Below are 21,040 nucleotides of genomic sequence, written 5' to 3'. Positions count from 1 at the left end.
GCTGCCCGCCCCGGCTCAGCCTCTGCCTCAAAATGACCTTTAGAGGCCCATCCCAGGTGCTTCGCTCACCCACCCCAAGTCAACCAGTGGGGCGGGTGCAATCTTTGGTGGCGAGCATGGCCGGTGATCCAGCAGCCCTGTCTTGCTTTGCAGTGGAAATGGACGGTTTCCTTCAACACTGCTCCACCCAGCCTTTCGCGTCTGGAAGGCCGCTTCATTCAGCACTGGCATCATCTCCGGTTTCGCCATCATCTAGCGAAGATGGGAGAGAAGGTCATCATCGAGGGGTTCAATGGTGGATCCCCAGTTAACCCAGTCCCCCGACTTACCTGCAGTCCGGGGCAATTCACGGAGGACAGGTCATTCCACCAGGAGGGCCTCAGGGAGAAGGGGCCCTTCGGCAGCATCCACCTGCCGGGGTACGCCAGCTCAGCCTTCAGCTGAAGTGGCGTCAGGTTCTGGCCTCTCACGTGTTGTTTCTCCGCAGTCAGTCCCGGGTGCATTGCAGCTGAATCTTGATTCCGAGTCGTCAATTGAGGACAGTCTACCAGTCCCTGCCAGGAAGTCTTTGGGCGGAAAACGTCTCCGCAGGAGGTCTTCCCGGAAGCATGCCAAGCGGAGGAGGGATGACACATCTTCCTCTTATACTGGTACGTCATCTTCTAGTTCCAATGATGAGGTGGGTAATTCAATGGAACTTTACTGGGGTTTTGGAGAATCGGCTTCGGGGCTTCCATGGTGGGCCTGGGATCGAAGGGCCAACACACACCGGGCAAAGTATGGGGCTGTCCAGGAGTGTAGGGACGGTGTGTTGGTACCTGATGTTAAAGTCTCTACCAATTCTGCCAGGGATATCATATCATGTTCCCATTTGTCAGCAAAGCCACGCTCCAGGATATTGAATGGCCGCTATGTAGACATTTTCAAATTGGCTCCACCTTTGGAGGATCAGGAGAAGGGAAACTCTTCCTCCAAAAAACGCCCTGGCGCCACCACTGTGGACAGGACATTTGAACAGTGGCTCGATTGTTTCCAGGTCTTCGCTGGTGTGGTTATGGCAGCGTACCCACGGAGATCTCTTCATTTGATAGTTTATCTATCCATTGTTCGCTCTGCCTTCACCAAAGCTGGTGAAAAAGTTGCGATCAAATATGATGAAAACTTCAGGCGCCGCGCTGCCAGGATCCCTTCAGCCTGCTGGGATCGTAAGGATCTCGATGTATGGACCACCCACGTGGCCCCACTCATCGATAAAAAAGTGCCAGAACAACAGAAGTCGAGGACTTTGGCTTTTAGAACTAGCAGCCGTCTGCTATGCTGGGATTTTAATAAGGGCTCTTGTCAGCGCCAGGCGTGCAAGTATGCTCACATGTGTGAAAAATGCAATGGATTGCATTCTGCTTCCTCTTGTTTTGGTGGTCGGCGGCCCTTTCATGGGGGAAGAGGGGGTTCTCAGCAACCCCCCAAACCAGCCCCCCTCCCTTCAACCTCAGGAACAGGAAAATAGCGTATTGACCTCCTTGGCTCATACTCCTGTTCGTTTGCCGGCCCTTCAAATTTGGTTGCAGTCTTACCCCAATAGGGATGCTGCACGTTATTTGAGTAATGGTTTTTCTGTTGGTTTTCGGATTCCGGTAGCCATGCCTCCTGTGGCACGGAATCCTTCTAACCAAAAATCAGTTCGCGAGCTACCTGAGGTCGCCCGGAAAAAGATTGCAAAGGAGGTAGCTTTGCATTGTATGGCTGGTCCTTTTGGCGCGCCCCCCCCCTTCATAATTTGCATGTATCCCCATTGGGTATCGTGCCGAAGAAAGCTCCAGGTGAATTTCGTTTAATTCATAATTTATCACATCCCAGGGGTACCTCAGTCAACGATGTTATTCCTCCGGAGCTTTGCTCCATAAAGTATGACTCTCTTGATCATGCGATCAAGATGATTCGGAAGTTCGGCCACGCTGCTTTATTGGCAAAATGCGATATTGAATCGGCATTTCGCTTACTGCCAATTCATCCGGAGGATTTTTGGCTGCTAGGTTTCCAGTTTTGTGGGAGTCATAAAGCCATGGCAGAGGTTTGTAAATACTGCAGGGTACCTCCGGACCTCGTGACCAGCACTCTGAGCTTTACAAGGTATTGGAATGCATTGACCTTATAAGGAGTTATGTTCCCTCCCCCTCTGGGCAGTGTAACCCTATATCGTTTGTGGGTGGGTTAAAGCTTGACCGGATGAGGTAACGTGAGACATTGGAATGCAGCCATGCGGCTGGACAGAACAAAGGACAATAAAAAGTGATCGGAGGAGAGGAGAAGTCTCAATGAGCTCTCTCTCTTATTATGGAATATTACTCGCTCTCTATGTCTTTATTTTATATTAAAGAAGTGCCACTTGTAACGGCTGGCCCGACAAGTGGTGCCCCGTGTGAGGCTGAATAATAATAAATATGACTGAGGTTTTTAAAAGAGAAAAAAAGAAGCAACTTAAGCAAACAGTCTGAGGCAGACTAAGAGGATTCTAACAGAAACTGTGAGAGGATTTTCGATCCAAGCAGTGGATATCATCGGCCCCCTACGTCCGGCAAGGATTGCAAAGCGCTGAAGCATCTTAAAAAAGATCCCAGGGTGAGTCCGATCCCTTTTCTTCTTTTTTTTATCAAGATTTTAGAGACATGGGTAGCTCCCTATCTTCTCCACAACAGAAATTTTTAAAAGACTTAAAATTTCTCCTCTCCTCCAACAAATTGGAAGTTCCTGATGGTGATGTGATACAGCTCATTCTGGCTATTGATGAACATTGTCCCTGTTTCCCTTTGAATGGAACATGGGAAATAAAACATTGGGACAAGATTGGTGAACATTTTCATGGGCTCCCCAGCAGTAGTGCTCGGATTTTAAATGCTTGGTGCAAGGTTCGATATGCTATGGGTTCTTTATCACCAAAAAATACCTCCCTGGCTGCATTGCCAACACAACCTCCAGCTTCCTTAATCCAGCCTGCTGTGTTAGAGTCTGCTGTGTTAGAGTCTGTTCCAATACTTGCTTTGTTGCCAGCACCCCCAGACCCCAAACCTCCAGACTACAGTTCCTCACCAGAGGACCCAATCCTGCAAAAATACCGTGGTCTGGCTGGGAATGACCCTGCTCTTTCAGCAGCACAACCAGCTACCCCTTTTCAACGTGCAGTCCTTGCCTGTTCCTTATCTCAGGATATCATGGCATTCCCTGGTGCTCCAGCAGGAACTCAAGCCCAGCACCAACCTTTTGACTTTAAAATCTTGAAAGAGCTGCAATTGTCAGTAAGGACAAATGGACTGCAAGCTCCATTTAAACAAGCAAGAGGGAATAATCCTAATCTTACCCTCGCAGATGTGATGGATGCTATGATGGGGCATGGCCCCCTTGCTCAGGCTTCAGTACAAGCCACACTGCTGCAGATCTTATTGAGGGATACTGCGTTTGCTGCTCAACAAGCAATGAGAAAAATCCCGGAACCCACCAGTATCCAGTCTAGGTGGGGTTCAATCAGACAAGAACGGTGGCCTCCACCAAAAGAAAAATCCGCAGCACCAGCTTGTTTCTGAACAGCTTATTTCTGAACAATTGACTTTTGGCCACATTGAACCATCTTCATCCCACTGGCTCCAGCAGACAGGAACGGTTTGCTTTTATATTGCCAGTATATAACAATTTGCAGCCCAACCAGCGATGTCAGTGGATTGTCCTGCCTCACAGCATGTGGAACTCCCCTACACTTTGTCAGCATTTTATGGATGAAGCATCGAAACCTTTCCACATGCGCCACCTAGAGGTGCTGAACACCAGCTGCATCTGACAGTATTTGCTACACCATTGTTGCCAACAGGAAATTTATATGCTCAGACGGACAAAGACTATCTGCATTATAGAATGGTTACATTTACTTCATACCCCTCCAAAAAACATTTATTCCGTAATTGAATCCACATCAGACATTGTGATCAAAGGACGTTCACGTGCTATAGCTTTGAGCGGTTTTGATGTTGCATCAATTTATTTGCCTTTTTCACAGACTGAACAGCAGCATTTATTGATCACAAATGCTGCCGTGCTAATTGCTTTAGCTGATTTTATAGGTGTCATCATTTTTAACCCTCCAAAGGATGACCGTTTGACATTTCTGACACAGGTCACCTATGTTTTGGCTATCCCCTTGTCTCTCACACCTCTCCCCTCTGCACTAACCCTCTTCACGGATGGAACGAAAAGTAGGGGGGTGGTGACGTGGGAGGAGGGAGGAAAATGGAAATGTTATTTACCCCTCCACAGTCTTCTGCCCAGCTTGCCTTTCAATCCTTTCCTACTCAACCTTTCAATCTTATTGTGGATACTCAGTATGTATATCGCCTTTTTGCTATTTTACCAGTATCTTATATATCTCCTTCCTTGGATTCTGACTTGTTTTCCTTGTTTCTTGCCCTGCAAGCTTTACTTCAGCACAGACAGTTCCCTTATTATGTTGCACATCTTCGCTCCCACACATCGCACCCAGGGTATTTAGCAGAAGGCAATGCACGAGCAGATGCAGCATTGAGGGACATTTCTGCCTTTTCTCTCTTTTCTGATCCTGTACTATGTCATAACACCTTTCATCTCCCTGCGAAAGCATTGGCTAAGCAGTTTTCTATTCCTTTGGCCCAAGCTAGGGATATTGTGTCCCAAGGTGCTTCCTGTTCCCAAGGATGGCGTGCGGCCATGGCGAGCATCTTCAACCGCGGAAGCGGCCTTCCTAACCATTTGCCTTGCCATCCTTTGCTGCACCGTTATACAAGGAAGAGAAGCAGACGATCTAGTCCAGTTGAAACCACCATATTTCACCTTATCAGCTGGCAAGCCGCTGTCATCAGAATCCTACTCTGGCTGGCAGCATCCACGGCTCAGCCACTCTCGAACTAGAAGAACAGTGTTGTTGAATAAGACTTTTAGGGGTGAAAATTATCATAAGATATGGAGGGATAATATTTTTGTACAAGATATGATTAAGTTTACCAGTTTATTGCATGCTTCTAAATGTTGGGTGTGTATGCCTGCCCCCATTTGTTTTCAAATTAAAGAGGGGAAAGAATCATGGGGCATATATCCAAACTGTCAATATACCTTGAAATTCGTGTTTAATAGCTCTTGTTCTCTTACAGGAACATACAGTGACCAATCTCAGTGCTATAGGAGTGACAGCAGTGCATGGTTATAAACTAGAAAGGAAGCCTACCATGCAGCTTGGAATCAGAATTCTTATATTCTTGGCTTCCGGATGGAAGTTGGCTTCGACATTTATTGATTATAGTGATTATTATAGTAGTTATTTGCATTATTTTGTGTTGCTATATACCAGTGTTTCCCAACCTTGTGCCTCCAGCTGTTTTTGGACTGCAATTCCCATCATCCCTTGCCACTGGTCTTGCTAGTCAGGGATGATGGGAGTTGTGGTTCGGGAACAGCTGGAGGCACAAGGTTGGGAAACACTGCTATATACAATGTATTCCTTCTTTAATTTCTGTATGAACTGCATGGTTCTCCAGTCTCACAAGAGTCGCCTATCGCTCTCGACATAACCATTGGTACTGATATATATGGCTCTTATTAAAATATAAAGAAAGAGGGCATGTGGGAGTCATAAAGCCATGGCAGAGGTTTGTAAATACTGCAGGGTACCTCCGGACCTCGTGACCAGCACTCTGAGCTTTACAAGGTATTGGAATGCATTGACCTTATAAGGAGTTATGTTCCCTCCCCCTCTGGGCAGTGTAACCCTATATCGTTTGTGGGTGGGTTAAAGCTTGACCGGATGAGGTAACGTGAGACATTGGAATGCAGCCATGCGGCTGGACAGAACAAAGGACAATAAAAAGTGATCGGAGGAGAGGAGAAGTCTCAATGAGCTCTCTCTCTTATTATGGAATATTACTCGCTCTCTATGTCTTTATTTTATATTAAAGAAGTGCCACTTGTAACGGCTGGCCCGACACAGTTTGAGGGCAAATATTACTTTGACAAAGCCATGCCTATGGGCTGTTCAATAGTGTGTGCCGCTTTTGAATCTTTCAGCACATTTTTGGAGTGGGCCCTCAAATTTAAAACCGGACTGGGCGGAGTCACACATTATTTGAATGATTTTTTATTGGCCTCGGCTCGCGATACCGGCAATTGCTTGGTGTTGCTGCGAGCCTTTGCTGACCTTACGCAGGAACTGGAGGTTCCGCTCGCTGCGGAAAAGACCGAGTGTCCTTTGACCCAGCTTACTTACCTGGGTATCTTCCAGCTTGCCAAAAGACAAGCTGGTAGCCTTGAAGAAAGTCATACAGGAATTGCTCCCTCTGAAGAAGGTGTCCCTAAGGCAAATCCAGTCACTATTAGGACACCTGAATTTCGCGTGCAGGGTGGTGGCTCCTGGGCGCCCTTTCTGTTCACGCCTGGCTCGACTCACGGCGGGGTTGAGGGCCCCACATCATTGAGTGCGCCTCTCCAGTGAGGTGAAGGCTGATCTTTGCATTTGGCTTGAATTCCTGGAGGAATTCAATGGGGTGTCGTTATGGCAAGACACGTTGAACTTACATAATGACTTCCAGGTACAATCAGATGCTGCAGGTTCCCTGGGCTTTGGTCTTTACTGGAAAGGCCAATGGTGCGCCATGCGTTGGCCGCCTGCGTGGCAGGGAGGAGCCATTACGCGGGACCTAACTTTTCTCGAGTTTTTTCCCATTGTAGTGGCAGTGCACTTGTGGGTCGATGAGTTCAGGGACCGTCGTGTCTGCTTCTGGACCGATAACCAGGCGGTGGTGACCGTGCTGGCCAAGCTGTCGTCATGCTCCCCCAGGGTGTCGCCCCTTTTGTTGGCCTTTGTGTTGCATTGTTTACGTTATAATATAGTGTTTTCTGCATGTTTCATTCCTGGGGTATCTAACAAAATTGCTGATACTCTGTCCCGTTTTCAGATGGAGCGGTTCAGACTCCTGGTTCCAGAGGCTCGGATTTGTCCGGAATATTTCCCGGATCATCTCTGGAACCTTGGCAGCAATTAGTTTTGCAGGGAGTAGCGGCATCTATTTCCCCTTCTACCCTCAGATCGTACACTAAAGCTTGGACTGGTTTTTTGGCATTTACGTGTCAGTCGGCCAGTGGGGAAAGGGGGGTCCCGCCCTCCTCTTCGCAGGTGTTAAGATATTTGGCGCACCTATTTCAGTTGGGACGTGCAGCTAAGACAATCAGGATTCAAGCAGATGCTATAGCATTTTTCTGTAAATCATTTTTTGATAAAGATCCGTGCGCGAAGTTTATCGTACGCAAGGCCCTTGAAGGTTGGAGTAGACTTTGTCCTTCCTGGCCAGCAACCCGGCACCCCATCTCATTCGACTTGTTGAGTAGGATGCGCAAAAAGTTGTGGGATGTGTGCTGGTCGGGGTATGAGGCTCGCCTTTTTTCGGCAGCCTTTTCTATTGCCTTCTTCGGAGCATTGAGAGTGGGTGAGCTCATGTTGGAGGCTCACAGGGACGGTCGTTCTAGGGGCCTATTGCTCCAGGACGTACAGTTATCCCCCACGGAGCTGAGAATCACAATTAGGAACTCAAAAATGGATCAGGGGGTAAGGGAGCCCTCATTCGTCTCCCTGCTACGGGGGAAGCAGGCCCTTGCCCTGTAAAAGATGTCAGGAAGTACCTGGCGGTTCGCCCCCCAGGGGATGGTCCTCTGTTGAGGCATGAGAATGGGTTGCCCCTGTCAAGACACCAGTTTGTAAAAGTGATGCGTAAGGCGATCCTGGCTTGTGGCGACACGGCCTATGGTTTTGCCCCCCATTCCTTTAGGATCGGGGCTGCCACGATGGCAGCTCACGGGGGCTTGTCAGCCGCCAGGATAAAGGATTTGGGTCGCTGGAAATCAAATGCGTTCAGAGGTTATGTTCGCTAACAATTTTTGGTAACTTACATTCTTTTTGCTTGTTTATCTCAGGTTTAGCAGCTGTCCGCATCTGGATGGTGGGGCACAGCATCATCCATTGGGCTGGCATCAGAGCATGGCAGTCCGGATTGGGACCAGGTCTCGGCCTTCCTCCACATGTGCAGTTGTCTTGGCTGTCCAGACGGGGAATGCGCTGGTCAGAGTTCCTGCCGCTGATTCGGAGGCAGATGCTGTTGGAAGGGCCGCCTACGGCTATCGTGGTGCAGCTGGGTGAGAACGACCTGGTTTCCATGGACTGTTTTTCACTACGTGCTGCAATTTTGGGTGACCTGGAGAAGCTGCGGGCAGTGGTGCCGACAGCAAAAATATTTTGGTCAAAGCTTTTGCAACGACGCGTTTGGATGGGTAGTCGTTGCCCAGCTGCCACCGAAAGGGCCAGGAAACACATCAATTCTGCTGTGTCTAAAAAGATTTTTGAGCTGGGTGGAGATGTGATTTCCCATCCTGAGATTCTTTTTCAGGCTGAATCCTTTTTCAGAGCTGATGGCGTGCACCTTTCTGCCTAAGGGAATGAGGCTTGGCTGGGTGTGGTGGTGGCTAAGCTGAAGGCTTGGTTGGGTGTGTGAGTGGTTTGGCGGTGAGCTGAGGGCTCCATGGCAGTTAGGCATTGGTTAAAATTGGTTGTTGGAGGGGTAAGTGCCTACCCCTCCAATGGTGGTGCGGAAAGGGAATTCCGTTAAAGGAATCCAGGGGCTTGCCATTCTTTTCCTTGTCCCTGGCATCGGACTTGGGCCGTGCAAGCCCCACAGGAACATGAGGGTGAGAAGTGAGGGGCTGGTGCCCAGCTTCATTTTCTCACCCAATACTTGTTTCCCACGCTGGCTTCCGTTGGAATCTGGAAGGCCAGCTCTGTCCCTGGGGGCAAGGACAGATAGTCATAACCAATGGCTAAGCAACCACTCACATTTTTTTTGTATTTTGAATAAAGTTGTGGCCAAAATTATGCCAAAAACCTTAAACAAAAATTGATGTGTGATGTGTGAATTTTTTGGGGGTGGCATTGTGGGACTCAACACGCAACAGTTTTTTAAAACATGCACATTAGAATTGCAGTCATAGAGATGGCTTTCAAATGGGCCATTCATCACTTCATGAGCTCTGCCTTTAAGCTTCCACAGGACCACCTTTCTGGAAATTCTTCAACTTTGAATGTGAATACACAGGTAAGGTAATTGATTTCGGAATATCTGCTGGTGGCTGATGTGTGCATGTGTATTGTTTGTTATGAGATTTAATTCTTTTTAAGTATCTCCATATCAATAAACAATATAGAAGAAAGACTTGTGTAAAATAAACGAATTGCAGCAGAATGGAAAATACCAAATGATAATTTGAGTGGAAGTTGGAGCAGATTGAGTCACACTTGCAGCACCCCTTGTGGCAAGTCATATAAAATGTTTTCCTGCAGCTGCAATTATGCTCCAAGAACACCATCTGAGAGATAGGCACGAAAGGTTAGTGAAGCACAAATGGTTTAGGCAACACTTTTTAACCCAGGGCCGTTTTGGCTACAACTCTTTGTGTTTCTACTTTATTACAGTTTTGTAAATAGATAGATGATGATAGATAGATGATAGATTAGATATAGATAGATAGATAGATAGATAGATAGATAGACAGACAGATGATAGATAGATGATAGATAGATAGATGATAGATGATAGATAGATATAGATAGATAGATAGATAGATAGATAGATAGATAGATAGATAGATGATAGATAGATAGATAGATAGATGATAGATAGATAGAGGATAGATAGATAGATAGATGATAGATAGATAGATGATAGATAGATGATTGATAGATACCAGAGATTCTTATACATCCCTTTACTTGGAACATGATCCCCTTCACTGTGCTGCAGAGAGGGTGTGGTCAGGGGAACTTCTATAAAGAAGTCCCCAAGCTTTGAAAACCCCTTAAGAGTCAGACTGAAAAACTTGTCTCTGAGATTAATTCTCTGGGATTCTTAAACAGTTTAGGTCTCAAAAAGTTTTTTGAAACAACTCAAGACTCAAAGAAAAGCATTAACTGCATTGTGGAAGGAAATATCAAAGGCATCATGAATACAGTAAAATAATATGTCATGATTATTGCTCAATAGAAATAGTTGAGGCAAAAAACTTTATTCACTCCATCTGACTGAAGTAACGATCGGGAACCTCAAGATATCTGTGCCCACCTTGAATGGTTTTTATTTGTGTTTTTTACCTCCCAGAACTCAGAAGAAACAGAAATATCAACATATCTGGAATCACACACCATGCTATTTGGCCACAGATGATCAGGCAATATATTCAAATCAAATAGCTACTAGTGATATAATTTAAATGATTATGTAAAACCTAAAACTGTAGTTAAAGGCAGATTCTCCCCAAGCATTTGTTTTCTCTCTCTCTCTCTCTCTCTCTCTCTCTCTCTCTCTCCTGGAACGCCCTCCAGCCCTCCAGACCAGATTATGTGGTTGGTAGTGGGTGGGTGGGTGGATCCATCCGTGCAACAGTTTGCATCCTGTATCTCTAAAACTTCTGGGTAGACCAGGAGAGCAAGGAAGCTTACAGAGATGATTTTGAAAATATTGTTCAACAACTTCACAGAGTTAGTAGTCATGTTAATGAAATTTGAATATTCATACTTAGAATGCATATCCCTTGAAAGCCTAGACCAGGGGTTGTCTACCTGGTCCCTACCGCCCACTAATGGGCATTTCAGGATTCTAGGTGGGCAGTAGGGGGTTCTATGGCACAAGCTGAATCCTCCTTCCATCAAGCACTGGTGGGCAGTAAGGAAATTTTACCATCAAGAAAGATACATCAGTGGGTGGTAGGTATAAAAAGGTTGACTACCCCTGCCCTAGACCTTGCAGATAAGTGGGAGACAGAGAGAAGGAGGGAGAGTGTTATGGCTTGGTCTCTCCCACAAACATGAGACGACTCTGGCTGTTAATTATTTCAGATTTATTGCTAAAACAACAAACAAGGACGGAGCTCCTCTACTCATCATCCTCCACAGAAGATGGAGCTGCCCGGACTTAGCTCCTCCCCTTTCCCCAGCACGGAAGCCCCCACCTTTTCCCCCAGTATCTTTCGCACGTCTCGCCCACTTTTGAGATCCTACGAGATTTGGGAGCGAATGCTTCCTGCATTCCAAAGTCTGACTCACTATTGAAGCTCTCACACAGCCGCCTGTCACTCTGGCCCTGTCTTTCATCTCCCCTTTGTTCAGAGCTCAGGTTACAGCTGCTCTCCCTCTCCTATCTGCCTTCTACTGTTAACTGTTCTCTCTCTATGCCTGCTTCTTCTTCTCCTGTCAGCATCGGAGTTTCGCTGATAGAGAGAGGGAGAGAGGGAGAGAACTGATTCCATCATTTCCCAATTGTAAAGTCACCAGAAGCATCTGGCTTACCCACAGAGGAAACATAATACTAGACTAGATGAACCATCACTTTAAACCAGAACGACTCTTAATAGAAGTAGGAAAATGAAAAAGATGGGTGGGAGCACATTACAAATGATGCTTGTCAACTTGTGCACAAAGGTGTATGATGCAACAACCAAGTCAGAATCAGGTCCGGCTCTACTTCTGTTCTTAATCTAAACAGAAATCTAAACAGAAATCTATGTCACCATAGTAGGGATGGGTCTGCTCATTCTCCTGTCCACGTGCTATGCATTGATGGGGCATGATGCCAAGACTCCTGCTGTCTTTTCTTAATCTTTAAACGGGACTTGGACCATACAGGTACTCAAACAGAGTGTCCTCTGGAAAGTAAGGCATATGGGCACTCTAGTGCCTAGCTGTGTCAAATTGGAAGCAAATGGTGCAAATGTGGTCCTGTTGAGGGATGGGTGAAGAGACTGCCATGCCAAGCATAACATGAGAATGAGCCACCACATATGAAAGTTCTGCCTGGGGAGGTGGGGAACCATGCTATCTCAGTGTTTTTCAAATGACTCTTCATAGGCTTCCTATGCCTCAGCAGTCACTCAGCGGGGCAAGCTGGGGCAGGATGCTCCATGGGGCCCTCTGAGGAGTCTGCCTGCCTCCTCCCACTCAGGTACCACTGTACTGTGATGAGAAGTCACTTGAGTTATGTCTCAACACCTCCATTAAAAATGCATGGATATAAATAATGATAAGCAGTTCAAAAATATTATTTTCAAAGGAATTACCGTATTTTTCGCACCATAGGACGCACTTTTTCCCTCCCAAAAAGCAAGGGAAAATGTGTGTGCGTCCTATGGAGCGAATGCAGGCTTTCGCTGAAGCCTGGAGAGTGAGAGGGGTCGGTGCGCACCGACCCCTCTCGCTCTCCAGGCTTCAGGAAGCTATCCGCTAGCCGTGGGAGACCCAGCTCTCCCACGGCTAGCGGACCGCTGCGCTAATCCAGAAGCTTGGGGCGTGCGGAGCACAGCGCGCCCCAAGCTTCTGGGTGCCGTCAAGGTCTCGCTAGCCCTGGGAGAGCCCTGCGACGTTGCGTGGCTCTCCCAGGGCTAGCGAAGCGCCGCGCTAATCCCGAAGCTTGGGGCGCGTGGAGCTCAGCGCGCCCCAAGCTTCTGGGTGCCGGCAAGGTCTCGCTAGCCCTGGGAGAGCCCCGCGACGTTGCGTGGCTCTCCCAGGGCTAGCGAAGCGCCGCGCTAATCCCGAAGCTTGGGGCGCGTGGAGCTCAGCGCGCCCAAAGCTTCTGGGTGCCGGCAAGGTCTCGCTAGCCCTGGGAGAGCCCCGCGACGTTGCGTGGCTCTCCCAGGGCTAGCGAAGCGCCGCGCTAATCCCGAAGCTTGGGGCGCGTGGAGCTCAGCGTGCCCCAAGCTTCTGGGTGCCGGCAAGGTCTCGCTAGCCCTGGGAGAGCCCCGCGACGTTGCGTGGCTCTCCCAGGGCTAGCGAAGCGCCGCGCTAATCCCGAAGCTTGGGGCGCGTGGAGCTCAGCGCGCCCCAAGCTTCTGGGTGCCGGCAAGGTCTCGCTAGCCCTGGGAGAGCCCCGCGACGTTGCGTGGCTCTCCCAGGGCTAGCGAAGCGCCGCGCTAATCCCGAAGCTTGGGGCTTCGGGATTAGCGCTCCGCTCAGCCTGCTTCCCGGAGCGCCAGGCGCCCTGAAAGCAGAGCTCCAGGCGCTTCGGGAACACATCCGCAGCATGGGGAGCCTTGCAGGAATTCCCCACAGGGCTCCCCACGCTGCGGATAGCAGCCTGCTGCCTGGCGGTTGGGGCGCCCTGAAGCAGAGCGCCCCTTGCGCCAGGCATACATCCGCAGAGTGGGGAGCCTTGCAGGAGTTCCGGACAAGGCTCCCCACGCTGCGGATAGCAGCCTGCTGCCTGGCGGGTGGGGCGCCCTGAAGCAGAGCGCCCCTCGCGCCAGGCAGACATCCGCAGAGTGGGGAGGCTTGCAGGAGTTCCCGACAAGGCTCCCCACGCTGCGGATAGCAGCCTGCTGCCTGGCGGGTGGGGCGCCCTGAAGCAGAGCGCCCCTCGCGCCAGGCAGACATCCGCAGAGTGGGGAGGCTTGCAGGAGTTCCCGACAAGGCTCCCCACGCTGCGGATAGCAGCCTGCTGCCTGGCGGGTGGGGCGCCCTGAAGCAGAGCGCCCCTCGCGCCAGGCAGACATCCGCAGAGTGGGGAGGCTTGCAGGAGTTCCCGACAAGGCTCCCCACGCTGCGGATAGCAGCCTGCTGCCTGGCGGGTGGGGCGCCCTGAAGCAGAGCGCCCCTCGCGCCAGGCAGACATCCGCAGAGTGGGGAGGCTTGCAGGAGTTCCCGACAAGGCTCCCCACGCTGCGGATAGCAGCCTGCTGCCTGGCGGGTGGGGCGCCCTGAAGCAGAGCGCCCCTCGCGCCAGGCATACATCCGCAGAGTGGGGAGCCTTGCAGGAGTTCCCGACAAGGCTCCCCACGCTGCGGATAGCAGCCTGCTGCCTGGCGGGTGGGGCGCCCTGAAGCAGAGCGCCCCTCGCGCCAGGCAGACATCCGCAGAGTGGGGAGGCTTGCAGGAGTTCCCGACAAGGCTCCCCACGCTGCGGATAGCAGCCTGCTGCCTGGCGGGTGGGGCGCCCTGAAGCAGAGCGCCCCTCGCGCCAGGCATACATCCGCAGAGTGGGGAACCTTGCAGGAGTTCCCCACAGGGCTCCCCACGCTGCGGATAGCAGCCTGCTGCCTGGCGGGTGGGGCGCCCTGAAGCAGAGCTCCCCGCCCGCCAGACAGACATCGGCCAGCCCCACAAGCTTGGGAGACAGCAGGGAGGCGCAGCGCCACTATCCCGCTGTTCCTCGACCTGGTTCGGTTTCCCTGACCTGCTTTTGGGGGGGAAATAAAGGGGAATTTTTTTTCCTTTATTTCCCCCCCAAAAAAAACTAGGTGCGTCCTATGGTCCGGTGCGTCCAATCGTGCGAAAAATACGGTATTTTGTGTGAACAAACAGGGATTTCTTTCCAAGGTGATTTTTTTTTTTTTGTAGTTTTTGTAGTTGTCGTCGTCATCATCATCATAGCCATAGACTGATGGTGCTGATTTCTTGAACGACTATTTCAGGATCACAAACTCACTGATAATTCTGCATAAACTCAACTATCTCTTTATACATGCGCTGTGGGGCATCAAAGCCCAAGATGAAATCCAGGTGTGCCCAGTCAGGAATAAACTTGTGGTAAACTAGATTTGAGACCTGAGGCAGCAGCAGGGCAAAATCCTTTGGAGTTGAAGCCCAGTCGTTTCCACCATTCCAGAGAGCTGTTGGAATAGTCATTTGTTTAATATCATAGAAAGGTGCTGTTTCCTAAAAGAGAGGGGGAAATAACAATTTAAAAAATACTTTATAAGTTAGGACTCTGCAAAAAATTTCCTGATCAAAACAAATGTGCACATGCTCACGCGCACACACACACAAACACATATATATTGTCTCCCTGCTTATTTAACTTATATGCAGAATTCATCATGCGAAAGGCTGGGCTGGATGAATCCCAAACTGGAATTAAGATTGCCAGAAGAAATATCAACAGCCTCAGATATGCTGATGACACAACCTTGATGGCAGAAAGTGAGGAGGAATTAAAAAACCTTTTAATGAGGGTGAAAGAGAAGAGCACAAAATATGGTCTGAAGCTCAACATCAAAAAAACAATGACCATGGCCACTGGTCCCATCACCTCCTGGCAAATAGAAGGGGAAGAAATGGAGGCAGTGAGAGATTTTACTTTCTTGGGCTTCATGATCACTGCAGATGGTGACAGCAGTCATGATATTAAAAGACGCTTGCTTCTTGGGAGAAAAGCAATGACAAACCTAGACAGCATCTTAAAAAGCAGAGACATCACCTTGCCAACAAAGGTCTGTATAGTTAAAGCTATGGTTTTCCCAGTAGTGATGTATGGAAGTGAGAGCTGTCCTTCAAAACATCTGGAAGGAACTAGGTCGAAGAAGGTTGTTGCATACAAAATTTGTCTATTTATTTCCTTTATCATATCATTCTCTGATAACGAAGTGTTCATGGAGCTTCATTATATACTAACATTCCATAGGAGGAAGTCATATTGATGATAGAGGATCCTTTAAGCAAAATGGAAGTAATACACATATAGGCAGATAGGGAGAGACAGAGAGAAGGAGGGAGAACCCATTTCATTTTTGCATTAGTGACATGAGCACCAAATCAACATTATTTCACTTTTAAGAGATCCTTCTTGCACATTTCAGATATCATCATGCAAAGCAGACATCTGAGTTAGCAAATCTACATATGGATAAATTTGAAGGAACATACATACTGGACATAAGCAGTCTGTATAATGGTGACATATTGCTATATAAAAATATAATAATAATATTTATTATTATTATTATTATTATTATTATTATTATTATTATTATTACCCTGCCTATCTGGCTGGGTTTCGCCAGCCACTCTGGGTAGCTCCCAAGGGAATAGCAAAAGCATGATAAAACATCAAACTTCTAAAAGTCAAATAGTTGTTTATTTCCTTGACATATGAAGGGGGGGGTCTGCAGGGCGGGTGCCACTACCGAGAAGGCCCTCTGCTTGGTTCCCCTGTAACCTCACTTCTCGCAGTGAAGTAACCAGCAGAAGACCCTCGGAGGAAAGTGTAGACAATATCTTCATTTTATGACAAGGGACTGAAGATAGACACCTGGCATCTTGCAGATTTGTCAACAAACCTACATTCCCATATTAAATCTGAGAGATACATATACATTTAATACAGAAATAAGCTATTTTCAAGGGAATCTGGAGAGCACTCCCTATAGTAAATATGTACAGTGGTACCTCAGGTTACATACGCTTCAGGTTACAGACTCCACTAACCCAGAAATAGTGTTTCAGTTTAAGAACTTTGCTTCAGGATGAGAACAGAAATTGTGCTCCGGCGGCGCAGTGGCAGCAGGAGGCCCCATTAGCTAAAGTGGTGCTTCAGGTTAAGAACAGTTTCAGGTTAAGAACACAATTCAGGTTAAGAACACAAGTGTATTTACACAATGCAGCAATGCAGCTTCATTTTCTGGTGAATGGAGTCCACCGTGCGAGGCCAGCCCTTGTCCCCAGAGCCAAGTGGGGCCACGCTGTGCCTCCTGCTGCCTGTCTGCACAGTGGGGAGCATGGCCGGCCAACATGGCTGTTAACAGATTGAGGTTGAATCCTGACAAGACAGAAGTACTGTTTTGGGGGGAGAGGAGCCGGGCGGGTGTGGAGGACTCCCTGGTCCTGAATGGGGTAACTGTTCCCCTGAAGGACCAGGTGCGCAGCCTGGGAGTCATTCTGAACTCACAGCTGTCCATGGAGGCGTAGGTCAATTCTGTGTCCCAGGCAGCTTTTTATCAGCTCCATCTGGTACGCAGGCTGAGACCCTACCTGCCCGCAGACTTTCTCGCCAGAGTGGTGCATGCTCTAGTTATCTCTCGCTTGGACTACTGCAATGTGCTCTATGTGGGGCTACCTTTGAAGGTGACCCAGAAACTACAACTAATCCAGAATGCAGCAGGTAGACTGGTGACTTGGAGCGGCCGCCAAGACCATATAACACTGGTCTTGAAAGACCTACATTGGCTCTCAGTACGTTTCTGAGCACAATTCAAAGTGTTGGTGCTGACCTTTAAAGCCCTAAACAGCCTCGGTCCAATATATCCAAAGGAGCGTCTCCACCTCCATCATTCTGCCCGGACACTGAGGTCCAGCGCCGAGGGCCTTCTGGTGGTTCCCTCCTGCGAGAAGCCATGTTACAGGGAACCAGACAGAGGGCCTTCTCAGTAGTGGCACCCACCCTGTGGAATGCCCTCCTGCCAGATGTCAAAGAGAAAAATAACCACCAAACATTTAGAAGACATCTGAAGGCAGCCCTGTTTAGGGAAGCTTTTAATATCTGAAGGACTATTGTATTTTAATATTTTGTTGAAAGTGTTTTGTTGGAAGCAGCCCAGATGGGCGGGGTATAAATAATAAGTTGTTGTTGTTGTTACCTGTTCACCATCTGACTGAGGAGCAAGCATGTGCTGTCTGGGCGATGTCAGGGAACTGCCATCAGAGCCAGAGGGAGAGGGAGCGCTCCAGAGGGATTCCGAAGAGCGTCCCGGGAGGGAGAGAAGCAGCACATCTTCTGGGGAAGGAAATCAGCGTAACGCCAGTGGAGAAGGGGGGCAGATGGGGGAATCGGCAAGGTGGCTCCAAGACTCCTCACCGGGAACCAGTGGGGAGAGCACAGGTCCTCCGATGGCCACACCCACCCTGCGCAGAAGGCTTCTGCGCAGAGAAGCTAGGTGGAGACTAGGCGTCAAAGAGCTTCTTTGCTGGAAGAAGTTCAAGAAACGCCCACTAACGGACGCACGGCTGTCCAGACAGAAAGGGTTCATTCAGGCAACCAGCCAAGGGTGGCATTGATTTACACACAAGCAACCCCTAGAACCATTACAGCAATCCGTTAGTCCCTGACGTTGCTTGTGCGTAGCCCTGGAGAGGCAGCAAGATGAGCCAAACAGGAACATCTGGAGAGACAGAGCAGCCAGCTGCGGTGCGGAGTCTGGTCGAGAGGAACCGAGACTTGGAGACGCACGTAGCTATCCTGACGGCGCGGCTGGAGGAAAGACGGGCGTAGGATGCACAGGTCAGAGCCGCCCCCATTGCAAGGAAGGTACCGGGGCTGGTACACAAATTTGGGGGGAAGCCCCAAGACTACAATGCTTTCCGAACGGAAATACAGTACGCTTTGGAGCTGCAGAAAAATGACTTTGCTGACGACGGGGAGAGGGTGGCTTACATTGTGGGGCATCTGCAGGATGGGGCGAGAGAATGGATCAGGCCCCTAATGGCGACGCAAAATGATGCCTTGAAGGACCTTAAGAAATTCCTTCAGGGGATGGACATGATGTTTTCCAGCCAGGTGGAGCAAAGCGTGACACGTCGGGAACTGATGGGTTGCAAGCAGGGGAGCCAGTCCATCAGAAGCTACTGGTCGCGTTTTGCAATGTTAGTACACCGGCTCGGGTGGGATCTGGACTCTGAACTGATACAAATGTTGTTTGAGGCGGGTCTTTCCCCCGAAGTGAAAGACGAGTTGTCCTGAGCCCACGGTCAATGGATGAACTCACAAAGGCGGTGCTCGCGATAGGCGTATGCCAAGAAGCGCAGGCTCAGGAGAAGCGGGAAATGAGAGGGGAACATTTCCATGACTACCGCATTCCTGAGATACCGAGGGAGCCTCCCCAGGTGTCAGAGCCAATGGAAATTGATGGCGCGCGCGCGCGTGAGGTTTCAAACTCCCGTGAGGGTCATAAAAGGGAGGGAAAGGACTGGAAAACTACCAAGAAGTGTTTCCTCTGTGAACGACCAGGACATTTTGCTAAGGTCTGCCCTCAACGGAAAGCCTGGCAAGGCCTGGTGGGGGCTGCAGGCCACAACGAGAAGGGGGAGGAAGAGCAGGCGCAGGGAAACGACAACGCCTGGCTGCCAACCAGCAGGGGCAGCAGCCAGGCCAGCAACCAATAGAAGTGCCCCAGCCTGACCCCCCCAAGGCAGCTATAGCCATAGAGGTGGTGCTAGAACTCCCGAATGCGCACCCTGTCAAGGTTAAGGGACTACTGGATTTGGGCAGCTCGTGTAATTTCTTCAGCAGAGACTTTGATCTGGAGCACCAACTCCACCTGTTGCCGCTGGATTTTCCCTATCAGGTGACAACCATCATGGCAGGGAACTTCTGGGAGGGGAAGTGACACACCAGACCCCGCCAATGCGAATGAGGGTTTCCAGGCACACGGAGACCATTGCCTTTCACGTGGCCACACTGGCAGGACCCCCAATAATGTGGAGAGAATCAGAACTTACAGGGTTAAGATGTTCTGAGTGACGTCTCACATTCTGAGGCGTGGTTTAGTACACAGAGGGGAGTGTTCTCTGTGCTTTTTGTTGTTTCGCTTTTGTGGAGAGAGACAGCAAGATGAGTGCGCTGTCGCCAGGAAAGATTTAAGAGCTGTTTTTCTACACGAATAAAGACCAGAAACAGATAAGAAGGAACGCTTGCGTGAAGCCTGATTTATCATACACACACACACAGCAACAGTTTCACGCTGCGTGCACTCTGCTACAGTAGCTGACCGGAGAGCTGAGGGAAGCGCGTGGGCTCCAGATATTCAGCTACGAAAATATCCGAATAGGTTATGGGAGGTCAGAAAATGCTTTGAAGCTGTTGCCAAAGACGTGCCGGTGTGTGTTGCAGCCAGCTGAGAAGACGCTGGATAGACGCTGGAGCCAGCTGGAGTCCTGCCAAAGTGCTTGAGGGCAGAGGAACTCGCTGGGAGAAGCTGGAGAGAAGCTGATCTGCTGAACCGGGAGCTGGAGAGCTACTACTGTTTACGTGAGTACGCTGGGCCCCAGGGGAAGATGGCAGATGGCCAAGAGGTGTTTGATGTTCCTCTTGAAAAGCTTGAAGAGCTCACTACCCAGTCGTGGGAAACCTGGGTCAGGAAAGTGAGAGCGTGGTTTTGGGCCACAGGGCTGTGGAAAGTCGCCCAGAAGGAGCCGGCCCCACCCATACCAGCTGCTGCTGGAGATGCAGCACTGGTGGACAGAGATGCAGAAAAGCTGCAGTCTGCTTTTCTGGAGGAGAAAATGCAGAGAGAGAAAGCTGTGAGAGCTGAAATCTGCATGTTGAAAGCAAGCGTGCACCCTACGCTGCAGCCTCATTTGGAAGGCATTGAATCGGCGTGTGATGCCTGGAAAGTGCTGAGGGGTTTGTGTCAAAGCTCAGCAGGAGGCCAGGAGCAGAAGGAAGCCGAGAGCGCAGCCAGAAGCCCTGATTTTACAGCCTCACGGAGTGCTGTTGGAAGTGTCGGGGGGGCAGAGCAGCCCAAAAGCAAGTTTGGAAAAGTTTCCACTGTGTGTGACGAGCAGGAATGCTGTTTTAGAGTGGGAGGGGCTGGCACAGAGAGCCCGGAAGCCAAGCCAGCTGTGAGCTCACCCCAGTGTTTTTCCACTCGTCGCTGCTACATTTGCAATTCTCCTGACCATCTGCGTCGCTCCTGCTCCCAGAGAGCAAGGGAGACAGGGCAGGATGTTTCCAAGGCCGTTTCCCATGGGAATCAGCCGGGTTTCCATGGCAACCAGTCCAGCAGAGGAGGCAGGCGTGGGAAGACGCAGAGAGTACGTGGTTCAGAGGAGGAAGACGGCGCTTATCAGCTAACTGCACCCATGGCGATTTTAAAGGACACCTGCAGAGGACCCAAGGACGGGGGCAGCGGGACGTTTGTTGCTATGGCAACAGTTAAGGACAACTCCAGTGAGGACAAAGTGATACGTTGGATTGTGGACAGTGCTGCCAACAGGCATCTCATAACTGAGACACCTGGTGTCAAGATGTGGAACTTCAAACCTGTTTTGGTTGGGAAAACAGTGTGTTTTGCAAATGGGTCACAAAAGCCATTGTCTAAAGTTGGAAATGTTTATGTTTCTGTTTTGCAGGCGCAGCTGGAAGTCTTCGTGTCGCCAGGGATAAAACATTGTCTTTTATCTGTACCTTGTCTCTTACAGGAGGGGTATAAGGTTTGCTTTGAGAAGAATGTC

The 21,040-nt window shown here is 49.6% G+C and overlaps 1 protein-coding gene and 1 pseudogene across 2 annotated transcripts in view; one reads left to right on the top strand and one right to left on the bottom strand.

Annotated features, from left to right (window-relative positions):
• Window positions 1-261: 261 nt before the first annotated feature.
• Window positions 262-8,552, top strand: LOC144328099 (uncharacterized; annotated as a pseudogene).
• A 5,893-nt stretch (window positions 8,553-14,445) lies between these two features.
• LOC114597297 (putative lysosomal acid lipase/cholesteryl ester hydrolase) overlaps window positions 14,446-21,040 on the bottom strand; it is a 28,393-nt gene continuing 21,798 nt past the window's right edge. For both annotated transcript variants that reach the window (XM_077930472.1, XM_077930473.1), the window contains exon 9: window positions 14,446-14,752. In XM_077930472.1, coding sequence (XP_077786598.1) covers window positions 14,519-14,752 — 234 coding nt within the window. In that variant the 3' untranslated portion in view covers window positions 14,446-14,518. The remainder of the gene's footprint in view (window positions 14,753-21,040) is intronic.

The sequence above is a fragment of the Podarcis muralis genome, chromosome 6, assembly GCF_964188315.1.
Source record: "Podarcis muralis chromosome 6, rPodMur119.hap1.1, whole genome shotgun sequence".
Lineage (NCBI taxonomy): Eukaryota > Metazoa > Chordata > Lepidosauria > Squamata > Lacertidae > Podarcis > Podarcis muralis.
The sequence above is the reverse complement of the archived record's forward strand: the minus strand, read 5'-3'. Positions and strand labels throughout refer to the sequence as shown.